Genomic DNA, 25,637 nt, shown 5'->3' with positions numbered 1-25,637 from the left:
ACGCATAAAAAAGATTTAAAATTCGAATGTTGATTTAGAATTTGAACGCCAACTCAACGTTTGGGCTCAGCCCTAGTCTAATGTGATGCTGATGACGATGTCCTCTGTGTCTTTAATGTGGCTGATGCTGCTGAACAGAGCCTGCATACTCTGGATGGGCGTTATCTAAAAAGATATAAAAAAAAAAAACAGTGCTTCGTGTTTTGTACATTTCCAAATAGTGCCAACTCACTTTTGCGTAGCGTTCATAGACTAGTATCCATGAGCGGAGAGACCTGCTGCAGGAGGTAATGTAATTATTACAAACGGTAACTTGACTGTTTTGACTGACGTTAGGCATCCGGTATATTGTTGTGCATTATAGGCTTGGGCGGTATCCTTTTTTTCACACCGGCAAACCTTTATGTTATAATACCCCGGTGCACGGTATTTGACGTATGACTTTCATTTTCATCAGGGGGGGGGTTTACGTGTTACCAAGTAAACAAATCATCGTCAGCTCTCAGAATGGTAGTCCCGCACCGGTAGAAGCCTGCACCGTTTTAGCGTTAGCATCTAGCCTATAGCCATGGCAGACTATTTGATTCCTTAAGGGCTAGAAATTGCCTGGGTTTTGGTGATATGCTCCCAAAATGCTCCCGTTGTTTGGCTACTTCTATGTGCAGTGAAAACTACTCGAATGCTTTATAACCTAGTCATTGATTTAGTTCAGGGTAATCTAAGATTAGCCGCAGAGCTAACGCTACTTAACGTGAGCTAACGCTAGTTATTCAAGCTCAGTAGCTCACAGAGAGAGATAAACAGCTGACAGCGGATAGTACAGGACGGTACAAATACAATAAAAAGGCGGGTGGGGGCTGTTGTGTAAACCTTGTACTCTTTAGTTCACATATAATAAGAGACGGATTATTTGCTTGCTCCACCAGTGCACCACAACAACACTGCTCTCATCACAACGCTTTACGGTATTTTCACAGCACTGTCGCAACATTACCGTAAACCGTGAACACCGTTGTGACCCACTCGCTCCACTAGAGCGGTCTCGCCCTCTGCTGGCGCGTGTGTGCACTACACTCAACTCCGTTTCACTGTTATAGAAACTGAAGCGCATCTGTGATTTTGACGGTGACGGACGGTATTGAAAATCAATACCGTCTGTATTTCTAAATACCCCGCTATACCTTAATACTGTCATACCGCCCAAGCCTAGTGCATTATGTCCTGAGAGCGAGACATAATAGAATTGGTAACGCATGTGTGTGACTCTCGTTATTGCTGCTGCCACGCTCTTTATTAAGATGCCCTCTAAAAAGATTTAGGAGCCTGGGTAAAAAAAGGTTAAATAAATGTTAAAAAATATATATATATATTTTTTTTAACCGATACCGATAATTTCAGATATTACATTTTAATGCCAATATCGGACATCCCTAATGTGAAGCACTTTGTGACCCTGATCTGTGAAAGGTGCTACCGTATATAAATAAACCTTACTTACTTACTGTGCGGAAAGCCAATCCCACGACCGCGTTGTGTGGTCGTTGGAACTGTAACTTGAACCATGTAAAGATGTGACGTACGTGACTTGTGTACTTGTTGTATAAAAAGGCATTTGTTTACTTGTGATCTGTACCAGGTGGTCCAAAGACAGGCGGGTGGTGCTCGTCAGTTCCACCGAGCGCAAGAAGTGGACGACCGTCCGACAGCTTCCTTCTAAAAAGCCCATCCCGTCTCAGTTTGAGGTATCCTTGTGTTTCTTGAAGCCCATCCCGTCTCAGTTTGAGGTATCCTTGTGTTTCTTAAAGCCCATCCCGTCTCAGTTTGAGGTATCCTTGTGTTTCTTAAAGCCCATCCCGTCTCAGTTTGAGGTATCCTTGTGTTTCTTAAAGCCCATCCCGTCTCAGTTTGAGGTATCCTTGCGTTTCTTAAAGCCTGTCCCGTTTCAGTTTCACCTAACGTTGGCAGCAAAACAATGTTTTGAAGGATCCTTGGCTGAACCTACAATCTTAGTGCTGAAAAAGTTTAGTTTTATTTGTCACATAATGTACGTTACAGTGAAATGCTTGGTTCTTCTGTATGAGCCTCCTGAGATTGTGCTTCATACAGTAAAAAAGTTAAAGAATGAAGACCAAACGCTATACAAAACTAAAATGTACAATCATTACATTTAGGGATGCATAAGTCAACAAGATGTTTAACCTCTTATGCCCAGAGCCCTATTTTCTGAAAATCCGCCTAAAAATACATAAGTAAATGGAAGATTGCTCCACTTCTACAAGGTCCATTTGCATGTTTTTGGTATCTAGGGACATCTATCAGGGATGTGATTTCTCTGTTTTTAACCGGATTTTCGTTTTTATGATAAAAAAATATTCATAAAAAAATTTAAATTCTTTTTTTTTTCAAATATATATATTTTTAATATGTTTTGATTGTTTTTCCACCTGGTCTAAGTGAAACGCGAAAGCAACATTTATCAGACCTTGCTATTCTTGCATAACAGATTTTCATAAGTGTTGCACAATCTGGTTGCAAAGAAGAAAAGATAAGGTCCTAACGTTAGTGTTTGAGCCAGGATGACCCCTTTGAGCCCTTTAAATCTTTTAGGGGGACACTGATATATTTGATTCATTTTGTCATCATCTTTGTCCCTTTCCTCTCCCACCTTCCTCTTCCCTGTGAACAGTTCAATATATACAAATAAAATGTGTTCATTCATTCAAATGGAGTGTTTATAAAAATAAAAATAAGATAGTTTAGAAAATGTTCAGGTTTTTTTCTTAAGGCGCAATCACATCCCTGATCTATGTATCTCATGGAATGTATGCACAGTGTCTGTTACTAGGCTTGAGTAAATTGTAATGAACCAAAGGAGAATATAAAGTCTATTTTCTTTTATTTTTCATCTTTGACTGTGAATAACGCCATGCTAAAAATGACCAGACATGTAAAATTGACATGAACATGGTAATTCATTCAGTCTGTCGAGATGGATGGATGTATGGCTTGGGTCCGGTAACCGGACCCGTCGGGCTTAAGATGTTAACATTCTTTAACATTTAAGATAAGATGGCAATGTCTGTGCAATAAACTAAGTTGACCAGTTAAAGCCTCAGTCCTCAGTCTCAAACCAAGGCCCTTACCTTCGATGTGAGAGAAGCCTGTTTACTACATAACATCGGATCACAGACGAGCATTATGCAAAATACTAGATGCTTGAACCATGGGATTACCATTTTGATGCAAATGATTGCTTGTGTCTCCCCCCCCCCCCCCCCCCCCCCCTTTCCTAGATTTGCATGCATGTGACGGCAGGCAAGAAGTGCCAGTACATCGGAAATTGCACCTTCGCCCACAGCGGGGAGGAGAAGGACCTGTGGACATATATGAAGGAGAACAACAGTGAGTTTGCTTCACCACTCATCACACTCTCCTTCATCACTCTCTCTCCTTCACTCTTTCCTTCATCACTCTCTCTCCTTCACCACTCTCTCCTTCACACTCTTTCCTTCATCACTCTCTCTCCTTCACCACTCATCACACTCCTTCACCACTCTCTCCTTCACACTCTTTCCTTCATCACTCTCTCTCTCCTTCACCACTCATCACACTCCTTCACCACGCTCTCCTTCACACTCTCTCCTTCACACTCTCCTTCATCACTCTCTCTCCTTCATCACTCTCTCCTTCATCACTCTCTCTCCTTCACCACTCTCTCCTTCATCACTCTCTCATCACGCTCTCTCTCCTTCATCACTCTCTCTCCTTCATCACTCTCTCTCCTTCATCTCTCTCTCATCACGCTCTCTCTCTCTCCTTCATCACTCTCTCTCTCCTTCATCACTCTCTCTCTCCTTCATCACTCTCTCTCTCCTTCATCTCTCTCTCATCACGCTCTCTCTCTCCTTCATCACTCTCTCTCCTTCATCACTCTCTCTCTCCTTCATCACTCTCTCTCTCCTTCATCACTCTCTCTCTCCTTCATCACTCTCTCTCTCCTTCATCTCTCTCTCATCACGCTCTCTCTCTCTCCTTCATCACTCTCTCTCTCCTTAATCACTCTCTCTCTCCTTCATCACTATCTCTCTCCTTCATCACTCTCTCTCTCCTTCACCACTCCTTCACCACTCTCTCCTTCATCACTCTCTCTCTCCTTCATCACTCTCTCTCTCCTTCATCACTCTCTCTCTCCTTCATCACTATCTCTCTCCTTCATCACTCTCTCTCTCCTTCACCACTCCTTCACCACTCTCTCCTTCATCACTCTCTCTCTCCTTCATCACTCTCATCACGCTCTCCTTCATCACTCTCTCTCCTTCATCACTCTCTCATCACGCTCTCTCTCTCTCTCTCTCTCTCTCCCTCAGTTCCAGACCTGGATCAGCTGTATGAGCACTGGCTGCAGTCTCAGAAGCCCGGCTGGGGGGAGGAGACGCCACCGCCACCCAACAATGCAGTCCGGGAGAACGGGAGGCAGATAGTCATGCCCACGGACTACGCAGAGGAAGTGGTAAAACCACCGCTATTCACATTTAGTCATTTAGCTGAACGCTTTTATTACTATTTACATTTAGTCATTTAGCTGAACGCTTTTATTACTATTTACATTTAGTCATTTAGCTGAACGCTTTTATTACTATTTACATTTAGTCATTTAGCTGAACGCTTTTATTACTATTCACATTCATTTAGCTGAACGCTTTTATTACTATTCACATTTAGTCATTTAGCTGAATGCTTTTATTACTATTTACATTTAGTCATTTAGCTGAATGCTTTTATTACTATTTACATTTAGTCATTTAGCTGAACGCTTTTATTACAATTTACATTTAGTCATTTAGCTGAACGCTTTTATTACTATTTACATTTAGTCATTTAGCTGAACGCTTTTATTACTGTTTACATTTACCATAGTCATTTAGCTGAACGCTTGTATCCAAATAGATTCTATTGTGCTTCTATTTTTACTTGGTTTATTATATTCTATTGTATTTTATTCCACCTTTTTATTTTACAGTTGTACAGCCCTGGCATATTTTTATTTCATAATTGTATTATATTCTATTGTGCTTCTATTTTTTTACTTTGTTTATATTCCATTTTATTTTTATTCCACCTTATCTTATCTGTCCGTTAATGTCGCACCAAAAACGACCAAATCAAATTCATTGTACATGAAAACTACTCTGCAATAAAGACCTTTCTGATTCTGATAAATATATCGGAGGCGGTAACTTTTTCAAAACTGATGCCGTTTGGTCAAGCAGGGTGTCCATCAAATATTTTAGCTTTAGCTGATTGTGATGTTGTGATTTGGTTTTTGTGTGTGTTTCCGACAGGCTGGTAATCACTGTTGGCTGTGCGGGAAGAACTCCAACGGCGAGAAGCAGTGGCAGCAGCACATCACCTCGGAGAAGCACAAAGACAAGGTGTTCAACTCCGAGGACGACCAGAACTGCTGGCAGTATCGCTTTCCCACGGGCACCTTCAGAGTCTGTGAGAGGTGAGTGTTGTTTCACCTTCAGAGTCTGTGAGAGCTGAGTGTGGATCGCACAAGGTGCTTAAAGTGCTTGATTTTTGTCCAAGAAAGGCAAGGTCTGGAATTCCTTAAACAACCAATTTTTTACCAAGGTGCTTAAAAAGTAATTGAAATTCAAATCAACCATTCGCATTAAACGTTTTGTTCATCCATGATAAACATTTTAAATTGAATCTTTTTTATCTAAAGTCTTAACTAATTGTTGGAAATTGGTTTTAAGCCATAAATACTGGATCCGATTTTCTTTTCAATAAAAAACTGCATTTAAAAGTGAATTGTATCCTTTTTAAAGGCCGGTTTTTTTTAATTAAAGAGTGCTTGGAAAAGTACTTGAAAGTCCTTGAAATTCATTTAGCAATGTCTGTGGGAACTAGTGGTCTGCAAGGGCCTTGAAATAAAGCCCGAGCCCTGCCCGAGCCCTTGAACTTCAGGCCCTGCCCGAAAATAAGCCCGACTGTAAATAATATTTTAAGCCCTAGCCCGCTGAAAACCCGAAAAAAATTATTATTATTATTATTATTAAAATATAATTTTTTTTGTATTTGTTTTAAATATTCGAAACACGGTTTTATATGAACGTAATAAATAAACAAAACTAAGAAGCATTTACATAGCCTGTTTCGCAATGCCGTCTCTCCCAGTGCTCGCTTATATCTCTCACACATCAGCCTCGTAAAACGTATTAAGGCTATAGAATCTTCTTTGACACACACACACACACACAACACACAATAGCCTACTCAGTCAAACAAACAAAACAGAAAACAGAAATCAGATTTCGAGCAGAGCAACGTAATGAAAATCGCAACAAAACAGGTAGCGAGTCGAGACCCAGCAAATAATATCACTCACCAGACGTCAGCAACGCGTTGAACACCGTTAACAAAACCGGCTACATACATCCCAAGAACAAATTAAAACGTTCGCCAACTGGCTATATTCCAACACAACCAATCGAGTTGAACTTGTCCCCTAGCTGAGTTCTCCCTGCGCGCTGCAGTAATTACATCCAAATGTTTCTCTGGCGCAAAAGAGAAAGCGAATCTTAAAACGAAGGTTATCCTATAACCCTAGTTATATGAAGAAAAAAAAAAACGCAATAAAAAAAATTAAAACGGCGGTGCCCGGGCCCGGCCGAGCCCGAATTATTTATTAAAAAAAAAGCCCTACCCAGCCCGAACCCGTCGGGCCTGGGCAAGGTTGCAGTGCACTAGTGGGAACCCTGTATTAACACTTTGAGTGCCAGCAAGGGGGCACACGATTTATCGCTTGAATGCCAGCCGTTTGAGACAGATTTTCCGATATTTCATGATTTTCGCGGAGCTTATCAATGACTTGCTTGCAGTCAACATGTACGAAACGGATTGTTTTTTCATCTGTACATTTCCGTTTTAAGTTTTTGGAAATTTCGAGGGAAAATTCCGTGATAATAGCTCTTTACTGGAATACACAAAACACGTTGTCATTTTCCGGCTGATTTATGAATCGTTTTCAAATAAACGCTAGATTATCGATAGTATATTATGTGTACTTATGCACGATAGAAAAGCGGGCTGAAAAATCTATCTATTTCCTGGTCAGCGCTAACGTCATACACGCACACACACACAGACACATTGAGATATATGTGAAAAATACATCGGATTACCCCAAGACTGGTAACATAGATTCCTTACCTCACATCAGATGTTCTGCAAAAAGATTATTCCAATTCCTGATCGCCATTCCAAATATCGATTGCGTTTATTGATCCAACGTTAGGTACTCGAAACACATATTCCACGCTGTTCTGAGGGTCCACAATGAATCCCATCGTCTCCGGTTACATGCCTGAGAAGTCAAATGTGGAATCCGGAGGTTTTTTTTCTCATCCATTTCCATTGAGTCCAATCCAATGGGTGCATTACCATCCGGGAGACGATAGGGTGCGGTATTTTCCCTGTTCAAGCTCATAGACAGTCCCAATGGTAACGTGAGGCTAGATTGATGAGAAATGTATGGATATCGCTAATAAAAGCAAGAACGATTAAATAACGAGATTTCTCGTCCCTGGCACTCAACGCATGGCATGAAATAACGAGATTTCTCGTGGCTGGCACTCAATGTGTTAAAAGGGTCTTAAATGTCACTAGTTGAAACCTGCAGATACCCTGTTGTAGTTCTTGATGACTGACACTTGATGTTTCTCTCCTCCAGGTTCCTGCAGGACACCTGCACGGAGGAGGAGCTGTGCAAACTCGCCCACGGGAACCAGGAGCTTAAAGAGTGGATAGAGCGCCGAGAATTCCTTTTAATGAAGTTGGCCAAAGCTAGAAAAGACCATCTTATAGCGCCGAACGACAATGACTTCGGCAAATACAGTTTTCTGCTTAAAGACATTAACTAATGACAGTATGACGACAATGATGATGATGACAGTTTTGACATGATGAATTATTGAAAGGCACAAGCTGGTGCCGACTTAGGGTGAGCCTTAAGGAGCTCTGTGGGAGGAAGGGAAGAGCCTGACCGCAACGTTATTTTAATGGAGGGGGGCGTCCTGGAGTGTCCCTAAAAAGAGCTATGGTTGGGTTAACTCTGATCAGAGATAAAGGCACACCGCCATCTTGTTTGTAGCGATCACTGATTGATTTGGGGGGGGGGGGAGGAGGAGGGCGGTCGAAGCTATGCATCGTTCAGCCAGGACTTCTGGTTAATTGTGATTATGAGGAAATTCAAACGCATGGGCAAACTCTGATCGGAGACTAGTTTCCAACATTAATAACGGACCTGGAAAATCGATAAATTTTTCAGAAGTGGTCTACAGTTTTTAAAGGACTATATTTCTATTATGGACAAAGTGTGGAGTTTGGAGTTAACTTGAAACCTAACGTTGAGTTGTCATGCTGTCCTTTTTATTCTGTCTTAGGTAATTTTCACTTTTTCTCATTTCTGTTAGTGTTGCAAGTTGTACACCGAACCAAATAAAAGTTGTCGTTTTTTAAGCAGCCGTTTTGTGTGATTGACTTAACCACTCGTCTCAGAGAAGCGCATGAAGTCACTTTATTAGCTGGAACGGTAAATGCCCTCTCAGCGGACAAATGGGTCCATTTGGTCTTAGGTAAACTGTAGGGCTGACCCCGATTAGTCGACTAAGCGATCGAAAGGAGCCGTAGTCGACTGCCAACCTCTTAGTCCAGGGGTCAGCAACCTTTACTATCAAAAGAGCCACTTTTCCCCCGTCCCACAAAATAAAATGCTCAGGGAGCCGCACAACCTATTTACCCTTAAAATGAAGATAACACGGTGTATAACATTTTATATATCCCCAAGCATACCCCACATTTAGCATAAAACGCCTGACAATTGCATACCCAAAGTAATTTGCGATTTATTATACTTTATACTTATAGCACACAGTTTGTTGCATTAATGGGATTATAAAGCAACAAAAAGAAAAATTTTGACTTTTTAATTGCTGTTTTTACCTGTTATAACAAAGGAAAACCTCAAACTCTTATGAAGTGGAGAAAAAATACTGGCTGTGTAGACCTATTTTTTAATAAAAAACAAGAGACAAAACACTGGTGTCTGTAGACCGACTTTGAAATAAAACCCTGAACTATTCAGGTATATTTGAGTCCTTCCCTTATTTGTGGAACATTTATAAAATAAAAGTAGTCTACTTTGAAAAAAGACTACCATGTGTACTGTAGACCTACTTTGAAATAAAACACAGAAGGAGAAAAAACACTGGCATCTGTAAACCTACTTTGAAATAAAACCCTGAACTATGCAGCTCTATTAGAGTCCTTCCCTTATTTGTGGAAAATCTATAAAATAAAAAGTACATTTTTCGTTGTTCGCAAATTTCGCACCACATATCAGGCATACAGGTAAGCCTTTTGTTGACTAAATATCTTAGTTGATGAAATATTTTTTCATTTGTGTCACAGTATGACCGATATCCAAAAAAAAAATTGGGCCAGGGAGCCGCAGCTGATTGGCTAAAGAGCCGCAGGTTGCCGACCACTGTGACTTAGTCTAATGCAAAAAATATATATTATATATCATTTCCAAAAGAAAAGAATTGTGGCTAATGCTAACGGCACGCATACCAGAGGCTAACTGCCCCAGTCATTCGATCAAGTTGAATAGGTTCCAATCTAACAGTGAAGAGATATAAACAGGTTGTTTACCAATAAGGGCTTTAAAAATAAATAAATACCCGTGTTTGTTGTGCCTTTCTGCAAGAGAAGGCCAACCCACCCTGTCATACAGAACACAATGGTGAGTATCATATCTGTCGCCAAATAAAGAGCTGAGTGATATGCAGAATCCAGAGGTTTAAGAGTTGATGCCGCAGCATGCCTATAAATTACATCACCATATATATATAAATGTAGTTTATTATGCACAAACATAATTTTGTCCCCTTCAATAAAATTAAAAAAAACTATTAGTCCCGCAAGGGGCAATTTAAGGCATGATATCACAAACTGCTGCATTTCTATACATTCAAGACAAAACGGGACAAAACCGGGACAAGAGACATACATGACACTTCAAAGTATAAAAGACATGACACTGCCAGAATGGGATCCCTACATTGTTGATCTGTCAGTCCAATAGACATGTGTACATATTGTACCGTTACAATTTACAGTATTGTCATAAAAGATTGATCTACTGTGGTTAACACTCTCCTCACAGCTAGAAGGTTGTGGGTTCGATTCCCACTTGGGGACCAGGTTTCCGTGTTGCCAGGTACCCAGGTGGGGTATCTCCCGGGCCTTTCTGTGTGGAGTTTGCATGTTCTCCCCCTCTGTGCTCACAAGGGTCCCCCCCCCCCCGACAGCTAACGCTGTCACATCCCTGATGAAGACTGACGGGAACACTTGGATTGGTCCCCGGGCGCGCCGCACGCTGCAGCCCTCGTCTGCTCCCGGCTGCCCTTTGGGGGGGAAGGACGACGGGATGGGAGGTGCAGAGAACATTTCGTCAGCGACTCAGTGCATGTGTGTGTGTTCCTGTGGGTCGTCCATCGCATGTGTGTTAATCTGATGACAAATGAAGACTTATACTTATACTCATAATAGGCCTAAAGTAATAATATAATGAACGTTATTTGTAGAGCACCTTTCGTACAGGAATTGCAGCTCAAAGTGCTTCACGGCAGTAAAAAGAAAGACGGGCATAAAATGAGCACAAAATTGGCCGATCAAGAGCAATGCATGAAGTGGACATAAAATAAGTATAAACGAGCATATAAAAAAAAGGTTTAGACTAGTTTTCTTGTCAAAAGGCTCATGGGGATAGAAACAAACATTAGAACTGTAAGCCTGACAGCATAAACAGCTTACTGTATGTGACTGTTTAAAGGGCAAAAGATTATTTTCAATGTAGCGGTCACTTTATGTAGTCGGATCCTTAATGTAACAACTTAATCACCGCCAGACACTTGTCAAGTTCAAGTCTGCAAATGAAAAATATCATGTTTCATAATTATCAATGTATAGATATTGGTATACCATATACCCAGTGGTGGAAGAAGTACAGTTAAGTAAAAGTAGAAATACTCAGATAAATGAGTACTCTGGTCAAAGTAAAAGTCCCCCTCAAATTCTACTTATGTAAAGTATAAAGTAAAAGTACGCATTCTACATGTTTGTATCCATTTACCTCTATAGGTGATGTTAAAGTGGTATGTGGTCCAGTTATGCTGCTCTGATTAAAGGTGATGTTAAAGTGGTATGTGGTCCAGTTATGCTGCTCTGATTAAAGGTGATGTTAAAGTGGTATGTGGTCCAGTTATGCTGCTCTGATTAAAGGTGATGTTAAAGTGGTATGTGGTCCAGTTATGCTGCTCTGATTAAAGGTGATGTTAAAGTGGTATGTGGTCCAGTTATGCTGCTCTGATTAAAGGTCATGTTAAAGTGGTATGTGGTCCAGTTATGCTGCTCTGATTAAAGGTCATGTTAAAGTGGTATGTGGTCCAGTTATGCTGCTCTGATTACGTCCTCTTGAAGTTGACAGGCTTCAAATGTGAAAGTATAATATTCATGAATTTTTTATATATTGTTTTCTATGCAAAAATCCATTTCTTCAAAGTAACTAGTAACTGATGGGTTCAGTCCAGATAAATGTAGTCGGGTAAAACGTACAATATTTTCCTTGAAATGTAGTTGAGTAAAAGTAAAGTTCCCTAAAATGAAAATACTCAAAAGTACAAGTAGCTCGGAAAGTATATTACTTGAGTAAAAATACTTAGTTACTTTCCACCACTGCGTATATACCATAGGCGTGCACATTCCTCACACTCGCCCCTTGTCCTGAATCTCATACCGCCAGGTTTTTCATTTAGCAAGACTTCAATTAATACCAAAACAAGGGTTTACAAGTTATACTTTATTTTATTTAAATTGGCATAGTGAATAATATACAATATCGACGCCACACCTACAGTGAAATCTTTCAGGTGACATTAAAAAGATTCTGTAGAACATTTGAAAACATGACCACACTTACTATAATAACAGAGGCTTTGCATGGAATGTTGTTGTGTGGTCCTTTCCTTATGGCTGCATGTAACTACTGGAAACCACTTTCAAAAAGAAAATGCTTCTGTGGAGTCATAGTATGTAAAACACTGGAAAAGCATATTACTATTCTACTACTGTGACTTGTTTACTAGATCCAGTCATACGACACCATATATTTCTGAAACACAGCAAACGTCATCGATTCCATTGCCGTGTTCAAAACAATGGTTGCCAAGTGTTACACAAACATGCTGCGCAAGGCCTCAATTTGGGCTTTCCGTTCGACCAGTTGCCAACCCGACCCACGTCGACCACGTTTGATCCACCTTTAGCGCCTTAAGACGGCCACGTCAATAACTGGTCACGGTTAGCCACTCTGCCCCCTTGTGGTGGTGGCCCAGTCCTTGTTTGAATGAGAACGCCAGCTGGGGACACATGTTGGCCCAGGGGGGGGGGCCTGCTCTGTTTGTGTCTATAAATAAACTATGTTGAGGGGTCCATACATCCTGGTAAACATGGACACGGCAGCATGAGCCGAGCAGCCAGTGTTTACTGCAGCAGGGAGCCGTCGGTCACCGTGTCCATCAAGGCTGAGCCACGTGGCACAGGGGCAGAGTCCACACCAGGGATGGTGAGTGTCAACAGTGACGTCGCTGCATTCAGTCCAAACAAGGCTGTGTTCACACTAGACTCGAGGATTCCCACGGGATGGGAGTAAATTTCACTTTGAATCACGTGATTGGGCAGGACCGGGAGTAAAAGTCAACGGGAGCAGAAGGGAGTGGGAACTATGACTATAAAATCAATCAATCAACGGGATTTGGACGGGAGTGATATCGTATCGGCCACAATTTTCACATCGGTGCATCACTGATGTAAATGTTTGGTGGTTTTATAATTTAACTAAGGCAGACATGATGTGACCCATGTACTGCATATTTTATACTGAGGAAGAAAGGCGGAGCAGGATTGGTAAACGGTAGTGGGATTCTATAAAAGTTTGGCTCGGGATTGGGATCAGTCCTCTGTGGGAGTGGGAGGGGTTTCTTTTTAAACTCTCACTTGGGATTGGGATGGGATGGGATTATTTCTGTGGAAGTGGGAAGGAGCGGGAGTCAAAATCCACTCGCATGTCAGCCTCTAATTCACACTGACGTCACTGCATTCAGTCCAGACAAGGCCATGTTCACAGTGACGTCACTGCATTCAGTCCAGACAAGGCCATGTTCACACTGACGTCACTGTATTCAGTCCAGACAAGGCCATGTTCACACTGACGTCACTGTATTCAGTCCAGACAAGGCCATGTTCACACTGACGTCACTGTATTCAGTCCAGACAAGGCCATGTTCACAGTGACGTCACTGCATTCAGTCCAGACAAGGCCATGTTCACACTGACGTCACTGTATTCAGTCCAGACAAGGCCATGTTCACAGTGACGTCACTGTATTCAGTCCAGACGAGGCCATGTTCACACTGAACGTCACTGCATTCAGTCCAGACGAGGCCATGTTCACACTGAACGTCACTGCATTCAGTCCAGACGAGGCCATGTTCACACTGAACGTCACTGCATTCAGTCCAGACAAGGCCATGTTCACACTGACGTCACTGCATTCAGTCCAGACAAGGCCATGTTCACACTGACGTCACTGCATTCAGTCCAGACGAGGCCATGTTCACACTGACGTGATGTCACTGCATTCAGTCCAGACAAGGCCATGTTCACACTGACGTGACGTCACTGTATTATTCCAAGCAGCACTCTCTGCAGGTCCTCCACCTCTAACTTCCACATCCTCCGGTGGGTCGCAGCGTTCTCCGAGAGGTTTGCCATCTTCACCGCGCGGATGACCGGCTCGGGCGAAGCGGCTCGGATGACACCCATCACCATGACGTAGTTACCTGGGGAGTCGAGAGAACGTCGTTATCACAACATGTAGTCATGGTCAGAACGTTATCACAACATGTAGTCATGGTCAGAACGTTATCACAACATGTAGTCATGGTCAGAACGTTATCACAACATGTAGTCGTGGTCAGAACGTTATCACAACATGTAGTCATGGTCAGAAGAACGTTATCACAACATGTAGTCATGGTCAGAACGTTATCACAACATGTAGTCATGGTCAGAACGTTATCACAACATGTAGTCATGGTCAGAACGTTATCACAACATGTAGTCATGGTCAGAACGTTATCACAACATGTAGTCACGGTCAGAACGTTATCACAACATGTAGTCATGGTCAGAACGTTATCACAACATGTAGTCACGGTCAGAAGAACGTTATCACAACATGTAGTCATGGTCAGAACGTTATCACAACATGTAGTCACGGTCAGAACGTTATCACAACATGTAGTCACGGTCAGAACGTTATCACAACATGTAGTCATGGTCAGAACGTTATCACAACATGTAGTCATGGTCAGAACGTTATCACAACATGTAGTCATGGTCAGAACGTTATCACAACATGTAGTCATGGTCAGAACGTTATCACAACATGTAGTCATGGTCAGAACGTTATCACAACATGTAGTCATGGTCAGAACGTTATCACAACATGTAGTCATGGTCAGAACGTTATCACAACATGTAGTCATGGTCAGAACGTTATCACAACATGTAGTCATGGTCAGAACGTTATCACAACATGTAGTCATGGTCAGAAGAACGTTATCACAACATGTAGTCATGGTCAGAACGTTATCACAACATGTAGTCATGGTCAGAACGTTATCACAACATGTAGTCATGGTCAGAAGAACGTTATCACAACATGTAGTCACGGTCAGAAGAACGTTATCACAACATGTAGTCATGGTCAGAACGTTATCACAACATGTAGTCATGGTCAGAACGTTATCACAACATGTAGTCATGGTCAGAAGAACGTTATCACAACATGTAGTCACGGTCAGAACGTTATCACAACATGTAGTCATGGTCAGAACGTTATCACAACATGTAGTCATGGTCAGAAGAACGTTATCACAACATGTAGTCATGGTCAGAACGTTATCACAACATGTAGTCATGGTCAGAACGTTATCACAACATGTAGTCATGGTCAGAACGTTATCACAACATGTAGTCATGGTCAGAACGTTATCACAACATGTAGTCACGGTCAGAACGTTATCACAACATGTAGTCATGGTCAGAACGTTATCACAACATGTAGTCATGGTCAGAACGTTATCACAACATGTAGTCACGGTCAGAACGTTATCACAACATGTAGTCACGGTCAGAACGTTATCACAACATGTAGTCATGGTCAGAAGAACGTTATCAAAACATGTAGTCATGGTCAGAACGTTATCACAACATGTAGTCATGGTCAGAACGTTATCACAACATGTAGTCATGGTCAGAACGTTATCACAACATGTAGTCATGGTCAGAACGTTATCACAACATGTAGTCATGGTCAGAAGAACGTTATCACAACATGTAGTCATGGTCAGAACGTTATCACAACATGTAGTCATGGTCAGAACGTTATCACAACATGTAGTCATGGTCAGAACGTTATCACAACATGTAGTCATGGTCAGAACGTTATCACAACATGTAGTCATGGTCAGAACGTTATCACAACATGTAGTCATGGTCAGAACGTTATCACAACATGTAGTCATGGTCAGAACGTTATCACAACATGTAGTCATGGTCAGAACGTTATCACAACATGTAGTCATGGTCAGAAGAACGTTATCACAACATGTAGTCATGGTCAGAACGTTATCACAACATGTAGTCACGGTCAGAACGTTATCACAACATGTAGTCACGGTCAGAAGAACGTTATCACAACATGTAGTCATGGTCAGAAGAACGTTATCACAACATGTAGTCATGGTCAGAAGAACGTTATCACAACATGTAGTCATGGTCAGAACGTTATCACAACATGTAGTCATGGTCAGAACGTTATCACAACATGTAGTCATGGTCAGAACGTTATCACAACATGTAGTCATGGTCAGAAGAACGTTATCACAACATGTAGTCATGGTCAGAAGAACGTTATCACAACATGTAGTCATGGTCAGAACGTTATCACAACATGTAGTCACGGTCAGAACGTTATCACAACATGTAGTCATGGTCAGAACGTTATCACAACATGTAGTCATGGTCAGAACGTTATCACAACATGTAGTCATGGTCAAGGGCAGATTTATTCATAAAGCATATTTAAAAACAACCGACGTTGACCAAAGTGCTGCACAATGGAACACACTAGGGGAAAAAGCATTTCATGTAAAAGTATTCTGTATTTTACTATGACAACTAATAAAAGAAACTTGAAAGTACAAAAGTAAATCTTTCGCCGTCGACTAAAGACGCACTTCTTCAATCATCTGAAATGAAAAACAAATCTAACCCTAGCTAACCTTACTGTCATGCACTTGTCCTAATATACTAACCTACACTGTAGCACTCAACACTTTGATGAACATTGTTACTCAGCTGATAGAGTCGACTCGTGCCCTTCCTGATGACTTGTCGTACAAAAACTTCGTAAGTCGATTTGGATAAAAGCGTTCAGCTAAATTACTATCTCTCTAGGTCGTCCTCGGACGGGCCCTCCATCGGTGCTTCCAGTCATCCCGATCCTCCATGCACCAAGATGAATGTTGAAGTGCAAATCTAACTTTAACCAATCTTCACTTACATTTTATATATATAATATATATTCCTGAGTCAAGAAACGCGCCACTCTGAGTCAAGAAACGCAGTCATCTTATGCTGCTTATGCAGAACTGTAATGTGGAGTGGACTTAAACATATTTACAATTAGCATTTTATAAAGTAGAACTGTAATGTTTACTTTCTCAGTCAGCGCTAAGTGCAGCATCCCTTTTCACATCAAAACATGTAAAATATTTAAACAACCATTAAGCAGTGTTGGGCGCGTTACTCAGGAAGTATAGGAGTTGCGGAAAGCAGGATGAGAGAGCGTAGATTTCAGTGTGTATCATTTAATCATTTAACATTTAACATTTGAAAGGCATACATTGATGACAAGGAGACGTCGAGAGGCTTCGTCTCTGACGCGGGTTGGTATTTATTATTTGTATGTCATTTAGTCTACTTTCATTCTGATTTAATTACTGGACTTGCATTATTGTTATTATTATTTCTGTTATTGTCCTGTGATTCATCGTTGATTATTACTGTTACTGTATTGTTTATCTTGTTTCATGTAAAAAAAAAAAGGAAAATAAAAAACATTTGTTTAAAAAAAAAAAACATACTCAACCTCTACTGTCTTTAACTATGAATGAACACAACACTAACTTACACAGACCGTTACACTATGAGCTTCAATGTTTTTTTTCCCCACTAGTGTTCAAAGCCACCGACGCGCTCAGGTTGTGTTGCTTTGCAGGTCGCCCAGCTTGAACGCGTCTCCTTGAGCCGGCTGGCAACTTCCTGCGCGCCACTGCAGTTGGCTGGCAGCCAATGATCGGGCCTCGACGCCTTGCAGCCCGCAGTAATGTAGCAGCCCTCCTCGTCGACAAGCTCCCGGACTTGCCGAATGTGTGGTAGGCTGACAACAGCGCGGAAGGGTTTCTCTTCAGCAGCAGAAACTGTTTTATCATGGCCTCGAGTCCAGAAGTGAAGAGGGGGTCCCGGCTGTGGCGCCTCATAGCTGAGATCATCTCCTTGACATCAGAAGGGACATCGTCATCATCTGAATGTGTGACAATAAGAAGGGAATAGGTTTATTTTGAATGTGTATGCTGGTATTGTACATGCAGTATAGTTGTATAGGTAATAATTACCATTATGCACATTGCTCTCTGCTGAACCAAGGAGAACTAGAATGGTCTGTCTGTATGGTAGTCACAGGGTTTGAACAACTTCAAGATGTACATCCTTCATATTATTATATCCTATTTAACACCTTGTGGCTGGAGTAGGGAATCCTATAGGTAAAGTCTATATCTATAGTTAGTATCTATAGTTAAACTAGTGTGTGTGTGTGTGAGTGTGTGTGAGTGTGTGAGAGAGAGAGAGAGAGAAAGTGACACAAACAGACTCGTTCATAACTGACCGGTTTCTTGCAGCTGTTCTGTCGTCGTACCGCTTGGTCCAGGGGTGGCTTCTGTTGACACAAAGACACCCGTATATCAACAACTACAGTATCTCACATCTTATGGTGTGTGTGTGTGTGTGTGTGTGTGTGTGTGTGTGCGCGTGCGTGCGTGCATGCTGCAAGGGTGGTATTACTTACCCTGGAATGACTGGCATGCTGGCTGAGCAAGTCTCAGGGGTTGAAGGAATTCCAAGGGGACGGTTGCTATAGTATACAGAATATAAGAATAAGCGGCATTGCGTTCAGTGTAGGAAAGGTCTATTATGGTCGCGACAATATTATTAAACAGCAGCAAAGCGAAAGTCTCAGGAAGTGAGCGTCAAATTGAAAGCGAAAGTCAAGTCCATGCCGCGCGTCAACACACAGGCGAGCTGTAGCGGCAGCGGGCGATAAGGGGGCGTGCTAGCGCGGGTCACGTGGGCCGTTGCGGCCAATCAGAGGAACCCGGAAACCGAACTGCGTTGCGTTGCGTTTGGCATAGACGCCACGCGGACACACACACACACACACAATGGAGCCGTGCTGCTGCCGCTTGTGATTGGTGGAGGCGGGACCAGGCGATACAACTGATTGACAGCGGAGGCGGCGAATGGAATGGCAGATGGCACACGCCCACTTTTCAGAAAGGAGTTGTTAAATCTGACATTACAAAAAACAATATGTGGTGGTTATGATTGGGGCTGAAGTTGAATAAACTATTTATGAAAGAAAAAGTCAAAATAATTCCAAGATAATTCAAAGATTACACACCTTTGCCACATTGGCTACAAACATAATCACTGCAAAGTTATCAAAAAAATAAGAATCTGATCAGACACAAGGGAGTTGTTGTTCCCTTTCTAATTTTCTCAAAAACATCTAGTCTAGTTAATGTGATCAATATTATTTGACAATTGATGCTTGTTGTTGGAAATTTCAGTCAGTGAGCTCATACTTTGAGCTCATTTTATAGTTAAAATTAGGGATGCCCCGATCACGTTTTTTGCCACCGATACCGATCACCGATCGTCGTGAGCCATATCGGCCGATACCGATCCGATCGTTTTTGATTAAAAATCTTTTAATTTTTTTTTTATAAAATATATATATTATATAATTAGACTTGTACTTGTAGGCCTGCCGCGATAAGCAATAAATCGATTAATTGCTGCGATAATTAAAATGAATGCAATGATTTTGACGGGCGCGATTAATTGCTATTTGCGCGTTTGTTTTAATGAGGCGGAACCAGTGCCCCTTCAGTCACTGTCCGTGTTGGGAGGCGGGCCGCTGACGTTACTAGAGTACAGCACGGGAGCTCCGTGGGGCAACGCCACATAGACATTTCTCAATAGTGTTGCTCCTTTTAACCAAGTAGCATTATTTGTAGTGTAACGTTAGCTATTTTTAGACCCAAGTAGTTACTCGCTACTGCCCGGAGAAACTGGACTGCTAAATAAAGATGAAAGATAGAGCTTTGATTCTCATTCCATGCTAACAACATTAGCTAAATATCTAACAAACGAAATACAACGTATAGCATAGCTACAAGTACAACACAGAATAACGTTAATACAATTACATGCATCATTGTTTACAATGAACGGGTGGGGCTAGTCAAAGGACTGGACACGGGGACAAGTTAAACATGAATTAATTTATTATAACACTCCGGTAGTTTCGAGTCGTGCTGCAGTGCTTACGCACCACAGCTATTCTATTACTGCTTTGACGCTTCCTCCTCATCGTTGATTGCCTGTAGTAGCTGCATCTAACGTTAGTAGCTAACGTTAAAACTAACCGAAAGGTAGTTGTTCACCAACAATTTGTTTTATCATTAGCTCAAAAACAGAACCGGACGAGGCATGTTGTCGGCTCATAGTTTCTGCTTAGGATAATAACAACAATACTTCCGGTCCGGTCGGTGGGCTTCAAAATAAAAGTCAAACACCGGAAAAGACGGAGCGGTGGGCTTCAAAATAAAAGTTTTGGGAAATAAATTTCTCAAAAAAAATTCTCTAACCGGTCGCAATAATATCGCTTATCGCGATATTTTCGGGGGCAATTAATCGCCCAGCAAAATGTGTTATCGTGGCAGGCCTATGTACTTGTATTATCTGCGAGACATCGCCACCACACAACAAGCTCCACTGCAGGGTTAGAAATTAACATTTTTTTTCAAGGGCTTTTTTTGCCCCCCTTAATTGATTTTCGGGGGCTTTTTTTTGTATTTCGGGGGCACTGAATTTTTATGATGAAAATTAACATAAGGATTATAAAACATTGTTGACACTTTTTTTTACAGTCTTCGTCCCTATGTTTGATAATGTAATGTTAATGTCTCCATATATAGGGCTCTACGCTAACCTTTTTCCCAAGGAGCACATGTGCTCCTAAATAAAATGTTAATAAATAAAATCTAAATAAAAATTTAGGAGCACACAAAGAAATTTAGGAGCACAGTGAAAATTGTTCAAGTAACAGAGTTTATTAACTATTTATCTCATGCATTATTATACTGTGCGTGTGCACACTATGAATTGAAAATGGGGGACCCTGATGTAAACAAGACGAAAGTCTTTCTCTGGTCTGCATCCCCTTAACTTGTGTGTATTGAGCTGTACTGTATTGTACCCATTCTGCAATCTGTTAATAAAGTTTTCAATCAATCAAACGCAAAGGATATCGGTTGTCAAGCTGCTTTTGTATGTTGTAGTGTTGTTATGATACCAACATTTTGACTTTGATACAGATAGGAAAGGTAATGGAATATATTATTAGATGACAGAACATTGAAAATTCTTTATACAATTATTTAATTCATTATGAAATAGAAATTCCGTTTTTGGGTGGAACGTTTGTTGCAAGGAGGGAGGAGGCGGGGACCGCTGCGTGTTACACACAACACGGAGAAATGGTCTAGACTCTAGCTGCTTCGGTGCGTCGTTAACGTTAACGTCGGAAGAAATTCCCCACTAAGCCCTAAATTCAGAGCAGAGCAGTATCCTAATGACTTTTATGCTTCAGTCGATAAGGTGTTTTGCGAATTCTGTCAACATACCGTGGGGACTGGACCCGCAAAAACACGTGCGAATATCACTTCAAAAGCCATATCAGCCGGATTCCTCTCTTTCTCCTCGTCTCTCTTTTGCTCAAAATAAAAATGAATGGGCTTCATGGCTGGCTGATTTTTTTGCGTTGTCTGATTCTGAATGTATAACTTGCCTAAGCCGGTAATGTGACTTTGTTTTCGGGCGCTACTGTGATTGGACGTTTATGCGCCTTGTGTAATGTGGGACTATTATAACAGCGGAGCTGTTTTGTAATCGTCACTCGTCTCGAGTAAATGATTTTTCCGGGTGGCGCGCACACACATATTATTAGGGCCAAATACAAGGGAAATGCTCGCACTGTAGATCATATATATAATTATATATATAATTAGTAAACTGTCGGGGGCATTTTCTGCCCCCCTTAACTGATATTCGGGGGCATTTTGTCCATTTTCAAGGGCATTTTGCCCCGAGCCCCCGTTAATTTCGAACCCTGCTCCACTGTCTGTGTGTACTCTAGTAGCCTCCAGCTACGGCCAGGATTCTCCGGAGCTGCACCTGGACCCTATACTCGAGTAGCCTCAAGCTACGGCAAGGATTCTCCTGCGCTGCAGATGGACCCTATTGGTATAACGTTACTGTGGTCATATCACATTCAACATGCCCTCAGCTCGAATACGCATCGAATCAGTGTTATAAGACATTGATATCAGGAGCTATCTGTAGCTACTGCTAGCCGGATATATAACGTTAATACAACGCCTCAGTGAATTATTTAGTTAAATGGGACATTTCATTTTGAACAGTGAACTAACTTGCGCTAACGTGAGCTAACAGCTAACAGGCATCATACACGTCTCTACTAGACTTGATGGAGCGTTTGTTGATGTCAGGAGCTATCGGTAGCTGGCCGGCTAGATACCGTTCGGTTAGACAATGCCTCATCATGTATTGGACTGGAAGTGAATAGTTGACTGGGTCATTTTGTAACGGTAGCTAAGCTAACGTTAGCTCAGGGAGACGCCGTCCTCCCGGCTCCCGTCCCACTAGACTAGACTACTAGACCCGTGTTTACATGCGCGCGGGAGGGGCTGGAGGGAGGAGCAGACGCCGCACAGCTCCCGGTGTCTGAGACAGAACTCAGCGACAGCGAGTGAGATCGGGTTTGACGATCGGCGAAAATAAAGCATTATCACCAATCACCGATCGCATATTTATACTGATTATCGGCCGATAACGATCGGTGGCCGATCGATCGGGGCATCCCTAGTTAAAATGATTGAGACAACACAGTCTTCTGTCTTCGTTGTGCATGCATGTGCTCACCACACGCGATACATGTCACTATTCTGGCAGTGGCTACTGTTATTATAGTATTGTAATGAAAGGTCTGTTATTTAATGGTTGTGTAAAGGGCTATTTTAACTGTTGATGGGTAGTGCATCAGTAAAGTGAATATGGTATTGTGCTCTTGCTCTGTTTGAATAGGTGGAGAGAGTGGTTAACTGTATTATAATAGTAAATAGAAAAATATGTTGTGCGCTTGCTTTTTTCTTTTTGAAGGTGGAGAGAGTAGCATTGCTAGTCAATAGACACTAAACTCTCCGCTCGGTGGTAAATTGGGTTGATGTCGGTTTTGTTTCATCAATAAATAAGGCAGAATACACAGTGAATCCATTCTTTTTTGTTTATTGCACTTGGTTCTGTCGCAAACAAATCCTGAATGAAATGCATCCTTAGCGAGGCAGTAAAGATGGCGGCGCGGCGTTCTGTTTTCGTTCAGAGGCTACAAAGTGTGACGCGTCGAGTAGGGGGTATCTGCAGAGCCGCAGAGCCAGGCTGGACCAATAGGGTCGCTTGGAACCGAGTAGGGTATATCTGCAGAGCCGCAAGCCAACTTTATTATTATGATAAAAAACAGCGGTGACGCGGTATTCAGCCTAACTCTGCGGTGAGCGTGATGCAACAGCGATACCGCGGTAATGCGGTTATCGCGGCAGCTCTACAGAGTACAGCAACTTGCAATGGGCCTGATCTACAAGATACACTACGCGACCAGGTACCCATGTACATGTCAAAATACTTCCCAAAGGTCAGTGAATACCACGACCACAACACCAGAGGGAGCTCCACAAATCATGTTAAACCCAGATTCGGCTCAAACAAGGGACTAAACACGTTTCGCAATTATGTCACATCAATGTGGAACGCCCTACCCAAAGCTGTAAAGGAATGTGAATCACTACCCACTTTCAAAACCACTCTCAAGGAGCACCTACGGGAGACTGCAATTCGAAACTGGCCCCTACAAATGTCCTAACCCAGATGTACAGTAAATGACCAAGTATGGCTTTGTCAGTATTCCAATGTACAGTGTACAGTGTCCCCCACCCCCACCTCCAATGTACAGCCCCCACCCACCCACCCACCCAACCCCACCCCTCCCACCCAACCTCCTCCAATGTACAGTTTCTACGTCAAATGTATATACTGTAGTGACTGTACATAATTCTACAATACACTCTTTTTCTGGACACTTTTGTATCACAAACAGTACTGTATTTGCAAATCTGATATGTCATAAATGTATAGATGTAGCAGTACTGTCTATCTGTATGTCATGTATGTCATATATGTTATGATGAATTGAAAATGGGGGACCCTGATGTAAACAAGACGAAAGTCTTTCTCTGGTCTGCATCCCCTTAACAATTGTATGTATTGAGCTGTACTGTACTGTACCCATTCTGCAATCTGTTAATAAACGTTTCAATCAATCAATCAAGCTAGTGCCACAACAGTTTTATTTGAGGTTCATAACAGTACATTGTACTAAGCAATTGTTGCCTCATTAGTTTGTGATTCACATGCACTAAAATTCACCAGAATGCAGGAAATTAAGTCTTTGTAACTAAACATTTCCGGGTGGGGGACCCCCAGACTTAAAGAGTGGCCTGACTGGGGCTATATTTCGCGCTATATCTCCCGGTATGAATTATCTCCCCAGTCCGGCCCTGCTCATGGTAGAAGTGAAGTGACCAGCTCACCCGGTGAGAGACACGGCTTCCCTCTCGGGATGTTGTTGAGCCCGGTGACGGAGAAGGTCCCGGTCTCGTCCAGCAGAACCACGGAGTCGCGCTCCCGGTCCCGTTCAGCCTCCAGCACGGTGCCCTGCATCCAGACCAGGGACACCGGGACCGAGCTGCCCTGCAGTCTGACGGTACAGTCACCGTTATTATTATTGTTACCGCTGGTTCCTCCCGAGCAGCGAGCCTCTCTCAGCTGCCCGGACAGCAGCTTGACCGGCGGGGAGCGTTTCTTCTCTCCTCCGGTGTTTCTGTCTCCGGTTCTCTCCATTCTTCTCGCATAAGAAGCACGTGAATTGATGCGGATGTTGTGACGTAGTGTAGTGTGGTCACGTGGTTGTGACACTGGCGCGCATTCCCCGCCGGAAGTTTTGAAATGTGCGTCAGAGCGGCGACGTCATCACGTTAATAAAAATGTAAAGAATATAATAATCAAATCATTCATTTTCTCATAGGGATATTTTCTGATTATTGACAAAAAATATATAATAATAATTAATAATAATTACTTGCATTTATATAGCGCATAGGGTGGAAATTGCCTCCTTCACCACCACTGGTAGCAGGCTCAATGGCTGCCATACACTGGCACCAGGCACACATCACACTACACAATGGCTGCCATACACTGGCACCAGGCACACATCACACTACACAATGGCTGCCATACACTGGCACCAGGCACACATCACACTACACAATGGCTGCCATACACTGGCACCAGGAACACATCACACTACACAATGGCTGCCATACACTGGCACCAGGCACACATCACACTACACAATGGCTGCCATACACTGGCACCAGGCACACATCACACTACACACTGACTACCATACACTGGCACCAGGCACACATCACACTACACAATGGCTGCCATACACTGGCACCAGGCACACATCACACTACACAATGACTACTATACACTGGCACCAGGCACACATCACACTACACAATGACCATACACTGGCACCAGGCACACATCACACTACACAATGACCATACACTGGCACCAGGCACACATCACAATGGCTGCCATACACTGGCACCAGGCACACATCACACTACACAATGGCTGAACGGCTCAGGAGACTGAGGAGACAGGGATTGATATCAGCCAATTAAGGGGGGGAAATGTGTGGAGTTTTTTTCCACATCGCCCAGCTTTGTTCCAGGTTGTCACTGAACTGTCATGGGACACACGGGTCCGGATCAGGAATAACATCTGAAAATGGGTGGCGTCCCCATTTAATATCATATCAAAGCAGCCAGACACCGCAGTTAGCCCGTTGACTAGAGCTGGACTGACAAGTTAACGCAGAAGCATCA

General features: G+C 42.4%; 2 protein-coding genes across 7 annotated transcripts in view; one reads left to right on the top strand and one right to left on the bottom strand.

The window, feature by feature from the left end:
* Nucleotides 1-8,509, top strand: part of zc3h7a (zinc finger CCCH-type containing 7A) — a 63,816-nt gene extending 55,307 nt beyond the window's left edge. For all 4 annotated transcript variants that reach the window (XM_084328877.1, XM_084328876.1, XM_084328875.1 and 1 more), the window contains 5 exons: nucleotides 1,637-1,742; nucleotides 3,294-3,402; nucleotides 4,368-4,510; nucleotides 5,343-5,506; nucleotides 7,739-8,509. In XM_084328877.1, coding sequence (XP_084185003.1) covers nucleotides 1,637-1,742; nucleotides 3,294-3,402; nucleotides 4,368-4,510; nucleotides 5,343-5,506; nucleotides 7,739-7,928 — 712 coding nt within the window. In that variant the 3' untranslated portion in view covers nucleotides 7,929-8,509. The remainder of the gene's footprint in view (nucleotides 1-1,636; nucleotides 1,743-3,293; nucleotides 3,403-4,367; nucleotides 4,511-5,342; nucleotides 5,507-7,738) is intronic.
* Nucleotides 8,510-11,978: 3,469 nt separating this feature from the next.
* On the bottom strand, nucleotides 11,979-24,593 carry rmi2 (RecQ mediated genome instability 2). Of its 3 annotated transcripts, XM_084329422.1 has the most exons (4): nucleotides 24,267-24,593; nucleotides 18,326-18,391; nucleotides 18,146-18,196; nucleotides 17,071-17,782 (listed from the first exon to the last, which is right to left on the bottom strand). In XM_084329422.1, exons 1-4 carry the CDS (start codon nucleotides 24,574-24,576, stop codon nucleotides 17,412-17,414), a joined length of 798 nt encoding a protein of 265 aa, XP_084185548.1. In that variant the 5' UTR covers nucleotides 24,577-24,593; the 3' UTR covers nucleotides 17,071-17,411. The 3 variants fall into 3 exon arrangements, with proteins under 3 accessions (XP_084185550.1, XP_084185548.1, XP_084185549.1); XM_084329423.1 differs by lacking the exon at nucleotides 18,326-18,391; XM_084329424.1 differs by lacking the exons at nucleotides 17,071-17,782; nucleotides 18,146-18,196; nucleotides 18,326-18,391 and adding an exon at nucleotides 11,979-13,970.
* Nucleotides 24,594-25,637: the final 1,044 nt, after the last annotated feature.

This window comes from Notolepis coatsorum (assembly GCF_963971535.1).
Source record: "Notolepis coatsorum genome assembly, chromosome: 14".
NCBI lineage: Eukaryota > Metazoa > Chordata > Actinopteri > Aulopiformes > Paralepididae > Notolepis > Notolepis coatsorum.
Note: the sequence above shows the minus strand (reverse complement) of the source record. Positions and strands in the feature narration are given on the sequence as shown.